The 13,342-nt window shown below is 45.3% G+C and overlaps 1 protein-coding gene across 1 annotated transcript in view; it reads left to right on the top strand.

The window, feature by feature from the left end:
* The window catches only part of AAMP (angio associated migratory cell protein), a 44,529-nt gene that overhangs the window by 20,559 nt on the left and 10,628 nt on the right, over window positions 1-13,342 (top strand). The window contains exon 7 of the mRNA XM_033945598.1: window positions 943-1,058. Coding sequence (XP_033801489.1) covers window positions 943-1,058 — 116 coding nt within the window. The remainder of the gene's footprint in view (window positions 1-942; window positions 1,059-13,342) is intronic.

Below are 13,342 nucleotides of genomic sequence, written 5' to 3'. Positions count from 1 at the left end.
AATCCATAACTGACATGACCAGATAAATAACAGAAAACCCAGAAGAAGAGAGCTGGGACGTAAGAAAACAAAATGCAACAGTAACACTGGCAGCCTGATTCTGATGGCCACTCCAGCTAAAGAGTCACAGCTCCTGAGTCCCTCCCTGACCCATCCCACCCATCTATCCCCCCCCTTAAAACATGAAAATACTTTTAAAACAATTAGGAGGAAATATTTTTTCACTCAACGAATAGTTAAGCTCTGGAACTCGTTGCCAGAGATTGTTTACAGTGGTTAGCATAGCTGGGTTTAAGAAAGTTCCTGGAAGAAAAATCCACAGTCTGCTATTGCCACTGCTTGCCCTGGGATCGCTAGCATGGAATCTTGCTACTCTTTGGGGATTCTACATGGAATGCTACTACTATTTGGGGTCTGACCCAGTATGGCTATTCTTATGTTCTTATCTTTAGCATTGGTTCAAATGATTCCTGAAGGAAAAGTCCATAGTCTGACAGATATGGGGGAAGCCAGTGCTTGCCCCGGGATTGGTAGCATGGAATGTTGCCAGGTACTTATGACCTGGATTTACCACTTTGGAAACAGGATACTGGTTTAGATGGACCATTGTTCTGACCCAGTATGGCTGCTGTTATATTCATAGATTAAGCATGGGGTCCCACATGCTTTTCTGCTCAGGACGAGAAAGAAGTGGTGTGGAAGAAAAGAAATCCCAACTTGGGAGCGGGAGTCTGTGGGTGATTCCTGGGAATAACAGAACAGTGGATGGACCACAGTAAATGGTCTAAATCATTGCCTTTGTTTTGGCTTGAGAGAGCTGTGAAGCCTTGACACACCTGAGAAATGCAACCCTGCCGCTAAAATGTTAGTGTATCACACTATAAAAAGGGACCAAACTTACGAATATTAATTTTATTAATGATATACTGTTGTATGCTGTAGGTCAAGATGGGCATCGGAGAGCTTTGACCTGTGTTGCAAGTAACAAGGATGGCAGCCTGCTGCTGACCGGCTCTGTGGACTGCGACACCAAACTGGTCAACTCAGCCACTGGGAAGGTGAGAGTGATGGCTCGCTGGTGTGTCTTCTCTTTCTCTCTTGCACCCTGCCCCCCCTCCTCATACTATATGTACTAAATTGGTGTTCTTCAATGCAAGGCCCTCAGAGACCTCTTTGGCGGCCGTCATTGCTTTTCTGAATGTATTTTTCATGTTAATCTGCCTCTGCTCAGGACAGAAAGGGGAAATCAGATGGGGACAAGAGCACACGCTCAAAGGATGACAAGAGAATACATTTGGAAATGGTCACAATCTTGAAAATACTCCCCAATGAGTTTTGAAGGTGGACTGTAGGAATGGCTCTCCTTTGAACTCATTAGAATCCAAAGTGACCCCAGCTTAAAAATTAATGAAGATCACTGTAATAAATGAATTACACTTCTCCCTCCATATTCACGGTTTTGATTATTCATGGTTTTTTAGCTTGCTGGCTCCTCCCCCAAATTACATCAGCTTGCATAGAGAAATCGCTGATTCCAAGCGTTTACAGAGAAAATCGCTGATTCCCAGCACTTTCTTCGCCGTGTTTTACCTCTCCTTCAGGAACAGGCCAGGTCTCCCACCATGTTATTCACGGTTTCACAATGGTTTTTAACAGAAAACAGCAAATAACATGAAAAAGTTATTTGTGGTTTTACTGTGTTTGCGGTTCTGTTATCACAGTGAATACGGAGGGAGAAGTGTATGTGCTGTTTTATAGAATACCAAATATCTGCAAAGGAGTGCTAATTAACTCCAATTCTCAACCATTGGTTCATGCCAATAGCAGCTAATTTAATAATAATAATAATAATAACTTTATTTTTATATACTGCAGTACCACAAACAGTTCAGAGCGGTTTACAGTGTAAGAGACTGTACATTGACAGCGAAGATACAATGCGAACTGTACATATTCAGAAAAGGTGTTTATACATCAAAGAGCAGTGTAGGTTTACCATGCAGGAGATTATACATATACAGCAGTGATATATATAAATAGTGGAGGGGCAGTGCGAGGGGCATTATAATGAACAAAGCAGTGTACAAAAAAACAATGCAGGGTGGTGAATGTCAAGAAGACTACCTGTATCAGTTATAGGATGGAAGTAATTGATTATTTGGTGATGGGGGAGGTTCAAGAAATTTGTCATAGAGGAAAGATTTGAGAGATTTCCTGAAGGATGAGTAAGATGGGGCAGGTGAGATGAGGGTGGTCAGGCAGTTTGTCCATCTGCCAGCTTGGTATGAGAGAGTTCTATTGAAGAATCTTTTGTAGATGCATCCTTTTGGGGAAGGGTAGGTAAACAGGTTGGCATTGCATGTGCGGGTGATTCCAGGGAACACGAAGTGGTGAGACAGATAAATCGGGGATAAGCCAGTTAAGGTTTTGAAGCAGAGGCAGGCAAATTTGAAAATAACTCTCGCTTCTATTGGCAACCAGTGCAGTTTTCTATAATAAGGGGTGATGTGGTCTGATTTTTTGAGACCAAAGATTAGGCGGACCGCGGTGTTTTGGATAAGTCTCAGTCGTTTGATGGTTTTCTTGTAGGAGCCCATGTAGATTATATTACAGTAATCCAGTGTGCTTAGGATTAGGGATTGGACCAGCAGTCTGAAGGAGGGGAGGTCGAAGTAATGTTTGATGGTGCGGAGTTTCCAGAGGGTATAAAAACATTTTTTGACCTGGGCGTTGGTGTGGTCTTCGAAGGTCAGGCAGCGGTCTAGGATGACTCCGAGGATTTTGATGTCTGGCCTACAAGATCCTACATGGCATCCTTCCTGCCGTTATCCCTCTATCCTGGAACTCCCCAACCCCTACTTCCTCCAGATCCTCCCAAATTTTTAAACTATCCTTCCCTTCCATAAAAGGTATTTCCCATGCAGGCAAACTTGGGTCATCCCTCCCCTTTAGAATCACTGAGATCTGGAATAACCTCACCTCCCCACTCCGAACCCCAAGCTCCCTCCAACTCTTCCGCAAACACCTAAAAACCTGGCTATTCTCAAAATTGTAACACTTCCCCCCTTTTAGGCCTCTCACCTTCCCCTTTACACCTAACTCTTTAATCTCTCCACTGTAGTTCCTCTCTCATCCTTCTTCCTGTAAACCGTGCCGAGCTCCGCATTCGTGGAGATGGTGCGGTATATAAACCCAAGGTTTAGTTTAGTTTAGTTAATCGGATAAGTTAGGCCGTTGAGCTATAAGGTGGTGTTCGTTAATTTGTGGTTGGGACTCGCTAGGAAGAGTTTGGTCTTTTCTGGGTTTAGTTTCAGTTTGGACTGGGTAGTCCAGTGTTCGACCATAGTAAGTATTGATGAGATGTGTTGCTCTGTCGCTTGCAAGAATGAGTAGATGGGGATGACAATTGTGATGTCATCTGCGTAGATGTAGGATTTCAACTTTCGGTCAGATAGCATGCGTCCCAGTGAAGTCATGTAGATATTGAATAGGGAAGGTGATAGGGGGGAGCCTTGTGGAACTCCACATGAGTTAGACCAGGTGTGGGAGTAGGTTCCCTCATTCTGTACTTGGTAGGTGCGGTTTTTTAAGAAGCCTGTGAGCCAGGTTAGTACTTGTCCCGAAATGCCTATGGAATCGAGGTAGTTGAGTAGAATGTCATGGTCTACCAGGTCAAAGGCACTACTGAGGTCAAACTGGAATATTAGGGCACTGTTTCCCTGTGAGAATAATTGGAGGAGGTAGTCAGTTAGAGATGCTAGGACGGTTTCCGTGCTGTAGTTTGTGCGGAATCCAGACTGGGAGTCATGAAGGATGTTAAATTTATCGAGGTAGGACATGAGGTCCTGGTTTACAAGGCCTTCCATAATCTTGAGGAAGAAGGGTATGTTGGCGATGGGTCTGTAGTTGGTGGTTGTGGAGAGTGGTTCTTTGGGGTTTTTGATGGTTGGAGATATGAGGATGTGTCCAAGTTCCAGTGGGAAGTTGCCAGTGGATAGGCAGAAGGTGATCCAGTTGAAGAGCTCCACTTTGAAAAGGGGGGGGGGGGCTGTTTTCATGATGGGGGGAGGGCATTTGTCTAGAAGGCAGTTTGATTTGGCATATTTAGAATATAGCTGTAGGAATAGGTTCCAGTCTGGGTTCTCGAAGTGATTCCAGGTCATGTCAGCGATAATACCATCATTGTTTGGGGTGAGAAGAAGGGTTGATGGGCTAGTGTTTGTTGTTGCGAGAGAGGTTTTTAAGTTGTGAATTTTGTTAGCGAAGTAGTCAGCTAAGTTTGTTGGAGAGGGTGGAAGGTCTGTGGGGGAGCTTTTATATGAGTTGATGTCAAATATTGAGTTGATAAGTCTGAAGAGTTTATTGCTGTTTAGGGTTGGGGTGTTGATTGCTTGGGCATAGTATTTGGAGCGTTTCTCCTTGATCATTTTTTTGTATTCGGTGACTTTAGTACGCCAGGTATACCTATCTGTATCTGTGCCAGATTTGCACCAGACTCTTTCGAGTTTGCGTACTTCTCGTTTCAGAGCTAGTAGGTTGGGGTCAAACCAGTTGGTAGATGTGCGGTGTTTTTTCTTATGGGGTTTTAATGGGGCCAGGTCATTTAGAACCTGGGTGCTGAAGTTGTTCCAGTCTGGAATGAAGTTGGGGTTTGGGTCTGTGGTGGATGTTGGGTTGTAGTGGGACCAGAATTTTTCAGGGTTTAGTAGTTAAGTTACTCATATAACTGTCCTTATTCAGTAATCTGTGTGTGCAAGATTGTAGACTGAGAGGCCAGGTGGTTAAACTAAGAGGGAAAAAAACAGAGGTTGGTATTCAAAGACCTACAGCTGAAAGTGGACTGCCTAGAATTTGGTCTTCACTCATTTGTAAACCGGAGCCACTTGGTGGGTGTGTCCTTAAGGAGGTGGACATTTCCAAATGAATTCTCTTCAGTTATTGAGAAACGTCTTGTCCTTCCGACATGTGGCTCTTCCTCTTTCTGTCATGAACCTGGTAAGGGTGGCAGAGAGTAACAGAAAAAAGCCAGATTGATGATGAAGGCCACCTCAGAGGTCTCTAAGGACCACCATTAACCCCTGGGCCTTTTATTATAGCTGTTGTTAAACTACATCCTCTAAACCATTCACTCTTTTCTTCAGATATTAGCTACTAAAGTGTTCTTGATCCCACAGGGCTATATTTTTAATGAATGTATTTGAAAAGATAAAGAGAATTTAGTCAATACGAGATGCATCATTGATCACCTTGATGGACACAATCTGATGAGGACCAGCCAGCACGGCTTCAGCAACGGAAGATCTTGCTTGACAAACTTGCTGCACTTCTTCGAGGGAGTAAACAGGCAGACAGAGAAGGGTGACCGGTCGACATTGTATATCTGGATTTTCAAAAGGTGTTAGACAAATATCACCTTGCGTGGGAACACAGTAGTGTTAGGTGACTTCAATATGCCTGATGTGGATTGGTATACACTTACCTCTGCTTCCGGCAGCAGCAGGAGGCTATTAAACTCTATGAAGAGAGCAGGTCTCAAGCAACTGGTGTTGGACCCAACAAGGGATCAGGCAATACTGGACCTATTACTTACCATTGGAGAAAGTGTCACAGAGGTCTTGGTGGGCGACACAGAGGTCTCGGTGGGCGACACATTGGCCTCCAGTGACCACAACATGGTATGGTTCAATCTTAGGAAAGGTTTCACTAAATCTACCACACTGACCAAGGTCCTCAAATTCAAGGACACAAACTTCAAAGAAATGGGAGACTTCGTTCACCAGGCGCTACAAGGACAAGCAGAAACCGATAGCGTGGAAGAAATGTGGTCGACTTTGAAAACCACCATACAGGAAGCGACAAATCGCTATGTTAAATTAGTAAGTAAACGGCAAAGGAACAATAAGCCGAAGTGGTTCACTGCGGAGATCTCAGCCCTTATCAAGGAGAAGAAAAAAGCATTCATCTCTTACAAACAATCAGGGAAACAGGTCTCTAGAGCAGACTACTTGACCAAATCAAAAGCCGTCAAAACGGCAGTCAGGGAGGCTAAGTTTCACATGGAGGAGTCTCTGGCAAAAAACATCAAGAAGGGAGATAAATCCTTCTTTAGGTATATCAGTGACAGAAGTAAAAACTCAGGCGGGATTGTACGTCTTAGGAAACCAGATGGAGACTATGTGGAAAAGGATTCGGAAAAAGCCCAACTATTAAATGAATACTTCAGCTCAGTCTTCACCCAAGAAGCGCCGGGACTTGGCCCTCAGCTACAGACAAGGGTTGACTCAGTTGACCCGTTCAGTAACTTCGAGTTTGCGCCCAACAGTGTCTACAGTGAGCTATCAAGGCTCAAGGTTAACAAGGCAATGAGGCCTGACAACCTACACCCCAGGGTGCTAAGGGAGCTGTGTGATGTCCTGGCGGAGCCACTGTCCAAGCTCTTCAACCTCTCCCTTAGGAAAGGCAGTGTCTCGTCGGACTGGAGGACGGCTAACGTCATTCCACTCCACAAGAAAGGCTCTAAGATGGAGACAGCAAACTACAGACCAGTGAGTCTAACATCGATAGTGAGCAAACTAATGGAAACTCTAATAAAACACCAATTGGATAAGATCCTGGATGAGGAGAATCTACGGGATCCCCGTCAACATGGATTTACAAAAGGGAGATCGTGCCAATCCAACCTGATCAGCTTCTTTGACTGGGTGAAGGGGAAGCTAGATATTGGGGAGTCCCTGGACATCGTGTACCTGGACTTTAGTAAAGCATTCGATAGCGTACCACACTGCAGGTTGCTGAGCAAGATGAGTTCTATAGGATTAGGTGACACATTGACGAAATGGGTTGGGAACTGGCTTGGAGGTAGGCTTCAAAGGGTGGTGGTGAACGGCACACCCTCTGAAATGAAGGAGGTGATCAGTGGAGTGCCACAGGGCTATTCAACATCTTTATAAGGGACTTGGCAGAAGGGCTTCGGGGTAAAATAACATTATTCGCCGATGACGCCAAACTAAGTAATGTAGTGGGCAAATGCACAATAGATGATGTTTCAATTAGAGAATGACACGGTGGCGGTTTACCCGCGGCCACCGCATTTCAGCCGCGGGTCCCCGCCGAAAACGGGGAAGAAAACTAGCAGTCGCTGCGGCGACGGGGACAAGGCCATTCACCGCCCGCGGGGCGGTGAATGGGTCTTGTCCCCGCAGTGAGGCATGAAGGATCGCGCGGTCCCCGCAGCTCACACCCGCCTGCCCAATCGATTCTAGTGTTTAGCCAGTGTTTAGCCCTTCTCCTCACCTTAGTTTGTAGATTTTCTTTTTCGGCGACCCGCACGCTATCAGAGAGCCGCGCACCCGCTGCTGCTCAGTTTCGATCTTCTGCTCTGACGCAACCGGAAACAGGAAGTTGCAGCAGAGCAGAAGATTGAACACTGAGCAGCCGCGCGTGTGCGGCTCTTTGGGAAAGCGTGCAGGTCGCTGAAAAAGAAAGCCTGCAAATTAAGGTGAGGAGAAGGGAGAGAGCTGGCTAAACACTAGGATCGATTGGGCAGGCGGGTGGGGGCTGCGAGGACCGTGCGATCGCTAGTGTTCCCGGCTCAGACTGTAAGGAGGGAGTGAAAGGGAAAAGGATTCTGGGCCAAGGTGATGAAAACGGAAAGAAAAACCCACAGCAGGAAAGAAAGGGAAGGACAGGCAGGTGAGCCAGATGCTAGAAGCAGGGGGGGGGAAGAAAGAGGGAAAAAAGCTAGATGGGGTTGAAAAGAAGAGACACACTGGTATGGAAGAGGAAGATAGGGGAAATCTGGACACAGGAAGGTAACAGAAAGAGGGGAAATTATGTGCATTGGGGCATAGGGACAGAGACAAAAAGGGGACATGCCATGTGGATGGAATATGGACACAGGGGGGGGCAATGGCAGATACATAGGGGAGATATTAGAAAAGTATATAAAATCGTACCCGTTTGAGGCTTTTATGTATGCAGCGGTGACGGTGACGGGGCGGTGAATGGGATGGCAGTGGCGGTGATGGGGCAGTGAAGAGGATGGTGAGACGGGGACGGGGCGGTGACGGGGATGGTGAGACGGGGACGGGGCGGTGACGGGGATGGTGAGATGGGGACGGGGCGGTGACGGGGACCAATTTTTTCACCGTGTCATTCTCTAGTTTCAATGCCCGACAACATGATGCACGACCTACTCCTACTGGAGTGCTGGTCTAGGTCCTGGCAACTCGGCTTCAATGCCAAAAAATGCAAAGTTATGCACCTGGGCAACCAAAATCCATGCAAGACTTACACCCTAAATGGAGAGATCCTAACAAGAACTGAAGCAGAACGTGACCTAGGGGTGATCGTCAGTGAGGACATGAAGGCTGCCAATCAAGTGGAGCAAGCTTCATCCAAAGCAAGACAAGTCATAGGTTGCATACGCAGGGGTTTCGTCAGCCGAAAGCCAGAAGTCATTATGCCATTGTATAGATCCATGGTGAGGCCCCATCTGGAATACTGTGTGCAATTCTGGAGGCCGCATTATCGCAAGGATGTGCTGAGACTGGAGTCGGTTCAGAGAATGGCCACCCGGATGGTCTCAGGACTCAAGGATCTCCCATACGAGGAACGGCTAAACAAATTGCAGCTATACTCACTCGAGGAGCGTAGAGAGAGGGGGGACATGATCGAGACGTTCAAGTATCTCCCGGGCCGCATAGAGACGGAGGAAGATATATTCCTTTTCAAGGGTCCCACGACAACAAGAGGGCATCCGTGGAAAATTAGAGGAGGGAAACTACGAGCTGACACCAGGAAATTATTTTTCACAGAAAGGGTGGTTGATCGCTGGAATAGTCTTCCACTGCATGTGATCGAGGCCAGCAGCGTGCCTGATTTTAAGGCCAAATGGGATCGTCACATGGGATCTATTCACAGGGCGAAGGTAGGGGAGGGATCTATTCACAGGGCGAAGGTAGGGGAGGGACATTAAGGTGGGCAGACTAGATGGGCCTTGGCCCTTATCTGCCGTCTATTTCTATGTTTCTATGACAAGATCCCACATGAACGACTACTACAAAAAATTGCGAGCCATGGAATCGAGGGTGATATACTCACGTGGATTCAGTCAGAGGGGCTGAAGGGATCATAGTAACATAGTAGATGACGGCAGATAAAGACCCGAATGGTCCATCCAGTCTGCCCAACCTGATTCAATTTTAAATTTTTTTTTTTTTTTCTTCTTAGCTATTTCTGGGCAAGAATCCAAAGCTTTACTCTGTACTATGCTTGGGTTCCAACTGCCGAAATCTCTGTCAAAACTTACTCCAGCCCATCTATACCCTCCCAGCCATTGAAGCCCTCCCCAGCCCATCCTCCCCCAAACAACCATATACAGACACAGACCGTGCAAGTCTGCCCAGTAACTGGCCTTAGTTCAATATTTAATATTATTTTCTGATTCTAAATCTTCTGTGTTCATCCCACGCTTCTTTGAACTCAGTCACCGTTTTACTCTCCACCACCTCTCTCGGGAGCGCATTCCAGGCATCCACCACCCTCTCCGTAAAGTAGAATTTCCTATCATTGCCCCTGAATCTACCACCCCTCAACCTCAAATTATGTCCTCTGGTTTTACCATTTTCCTTTCTCTGGAAAAGATTTTGTTCTACGTTAATACCCTTTAAGTATTTGAACGTCTGAATCATATCTCCCCTGTCTCTCCTTTCCTCTAGGGTATACATATTCAGGGCTTCCAGTCTCTCCTCATACGTCTTCTGGCGCAAGCCTCCTATCATTTTCGTCACCCTCCTCTGGACCGCCTCAAGTCTTCTTACGTCTTTCGCCAGATACGGTCTCCAAAACTGAACACAATACTCCAAGTGGGGCCTCACCAATGACCTGTACAGGGGCATCAACACCTTCTTCCTTCTACTGACTATGCCTCTCTTTATACAGCCCAGAATCCTTCTGGCAGTAGCCACTGCCTTGTCGCACTGTTTTTTCGCCTTTAGATCTTCGGACACTATCACCGCAAGGTCCCTCTCCCCGTCCGTGCATATCAGCTTCTCTCCTCCCAGTATATACGGTTCCTTCCTATTATTAATCCCCAAATGCATTACTCTGCATTTCTTTGCATTGAATTTTAGTTGCCAGGCATTAGACCATTCCTCTAACTTTTGCAGATCCTTTTTCATATTCTCCACTCCCTCTTCGGTGTCTACTCTGTTACAAATCTTGGTATCATCTACAAAAAGGCACACTTTTCCTTCTAACCCTTCAGCAATGTCACTTACATACATATTGAACAGGATTGGCCCCAGCACTGAACCCTGAGGGACTCCACCAGTGTTCCCTCTAAGCGGGCGGGTGTTGTGAGCAAACTTTTTTCACTGTGAGCTAAAAATATCGGGCGCCAGCAAGTTATGAGCCAAATAAATATGTTGTCAAAGTTGCTGATACATGAGGACGAGGTATTCAAAGGAATTTTAGGCCTACACGCTAAATTAAATAACGTTAAATAATATTTTTAAGAACACAAAACAACGCATTAATTCTTGAAAGTACAAAATTCTTTATTAAGATTGTTCTCTTCTGCCTTTTTCTGATTTCCAAAAATTGTAAACACTGTCTATGTTTACATTATTTCCTGTGGCTAAATAAAGTTTGATTCTAATTAGGCATTCCAAATGTTCTACTCTTAACTTATTACGAGTCTTTGTCTTTATAGCATTCATCAAGCTAAATCCTCTCTCACAATCGGCACTTGAAGCCTGAAAGGTGCCACACACGTCTAATAGAGCATTTAGTCCACTGAACTGTTTATGCTGCTGAGCAAAATTGTACATTTCCTGAAGCGTTTGTATAGCTCCTGCTTTTACTTTTTCAGCAATAATATATTTGAACTCCGAATATTCTGAAATAAGCTGCCTTTTGAAACAATGTTCATCATCTTTGTTCATTAACAGAAAATAACGGTTAGATAATCGTGAAAATTGTTCGTTTCCAAATGTAAATTCCTCTAAGTTGGATGGATTTGAGATACAGTCTTTGTCGAAAACACGCCAGTCCTCTAATTCATTGTCAGGAAATCTTTTGTCCATATGATCACAAGTTTGTGTAATAAATGTAAGAATATGATCTGTTTTAATTACAGAATTACAAGATGAAATGAGAGTTTCAACATTTTCATTGAAATGTGGTTTTTCTCCCAGATATTGAGATCTGAGTTTCCTTAATTTGGCTTTAGTGAACTGGAATGCATCCAAAGGTGCCAAACAACTCTTCTGAAGAAGCTTACACAGTGATCCAAGCTCCTCAAGAACATCGCAGAGAATAAATAGCGCAACTTTAAATTCCAGATTACTCAATTTAGTAAGGCAGTATTTGTGCACGGGATCATTGTCTTCTTCCACCTGTTCTTGACAATATTCTAACAGGATGTCATAATTTCTAACCACTGCACTTACAGCAAAGTGCCGAGACAGCCACCTAACATCATGTATAGCTTTAAATGAAATGACATCTGAGTCTGCAGCATTAGCAATATCCTCCAGTTTGGCTTTTCGTACGCTCGATCTACTGAAAATCGTATACACGGTGCGTATTAGAGTTTCGATCTCTTTCATGAATGGGATCGTTTTCCATGCATCGTCTATGCCTAGATCTTCGCGGTGAGCTACACAGTGTTGCTCTAGAAGATGAGGAACTGATTGACGTAACTTTGCAGCTACACCATTATGCTTCCCAAGCATGACTGATGCTCCATCGGACGTGAACATGACCATACGACTGAAATCTAAATCGTTCTCACTATAAAACTGCTTTATAGCATCAACTATAGCTGTGCTGTCACAAGCAGTTAGATGTTTGATGCCAGCAAAAACTGTCTCATGAATGTTGCTGCCACTTCTTCTAAATTTAATGTATATTATGAGCATTTTCGAAACAGAAATATCAGTACTTTCATCAATTATTAGGGTATGAAAAGGAGACCTCCGGATTTCTGTAAATGTTTCCCGTTTAACAATGGCATTTATGCAGTCAAGGAACTCGAAAGCATAGTTTTTGCTTCTCCAGCTATCAGGTATTTTTACGTATTTAGCCATGTGATTGTGAATTTCCTGGACGGATAGCATGGACGAATTCAACTTTACCGCTAGCAATATATTATCAATTAAAATGTTAACTCCCTCTGGACTTGATTTATATCTCTGTGCGTATTCGATTCTGTTGTTCCGACTATCGGGAGTTTCTTTCAAGAAATTCATTAGAAAACCTCGGCTTTGATTGTGAAGCTTTTGAACCGCTTCTAAATGAGAATTATGATTCAGATGACGCTTTAAATAATCAATTTTCCACTCAGACCAAGTCTTCCCTGTGCTCCATTCTCCGTTAACACCTGCTTTTCGGCATAGGGAGCAAATTAATGCGTTGTCCGTGTCGCTATATTCGAATATTTCTTTCATCGCCACTGTTTTCCGTCCACTCGCGTGCGGCAACGTGGTGTCAACCAAAAACTCGGTCAGCCATTCCTTCTTAAATTGGCTGCGCTTTTTCTTTGTGCTGCTACCAAACTCTTCATTCTCTTTACGCTTCGACATTTTCGAATGGATTTAAAAATTATTTGACTGAATCTATGGAAGATCGCAAAAGAAAGTTTATGCACACGCTTCAAACGATCGAAACTTGAAAAGAACTTGCTTCATGCATGTATAGATAAACAATGGCGCTCGTGCGGCCTCAGTTTTGTAGCGCATTACTAATTTACTAGTAGTAGTACCGTGTTTCCCCGATGATAAGGCAGGGCCATCAAATAAGACAGCCCCCCCTTTTTAGACAAAAATATAAAATAAGGCACCCCCGCAAATAAGCCACCCACCGATACCTGCGCTTACCCGAATCGAGTGGTACGGTGGGTGACTTCATGTGGTGCCTAGTGCAGGAAATCACTCGCGTCTGCTCTGACCGCCTCTTCCTGCACGAAGTCGGGCCTTATCCAATCAGGAGCTGCATGTCAAAGCAGCTCCTGATTGAATAAGACCCGGCTTCTTGCAAGAAGAGGCGGTCTGAGCGTACGCGAGTCCGGCTGCCTCTCCTTGTTGGCGAGCTGAGCGGACCGTCGGGATCGACCGCCCGCACCCCCTAGGTACGCCTCTGCAAGTCTTGCCTTGCCCGGATTTGCCGCTCTCTTCCGGTGTTACTCCCCCCCCCCCCCACCCGACTCTCCTCTCGCCGCCCTGCCATCTGCCGTACGCCTCTTCTGATCGCCCCCTCCCTGCTCGCACCCCCACCCCGACGTCCGATTCCTCCCCCAGCCTCCCCTTACCTTTGCGACGCGTTACATGGACTGCCAGCT

The sequence above is a fragment of the Geotrypetes seraphini genome, chromosome 5, assembly GCF_902459505.1.
Source record: "Geotrypetes seraphini chromosome 5, aGeoSer1.1, whole genome shotgun sequence".
Lineage (NCBI taxonomy): Eukaryota > Metazoa > Chordata > Amphibia > Gymnophiona > Dermophiidae > Geotrypetes > Geotrypetes seraphini.
This window is presented reverse-complemented; position numbering and strand designations above follow the sequence as displayed.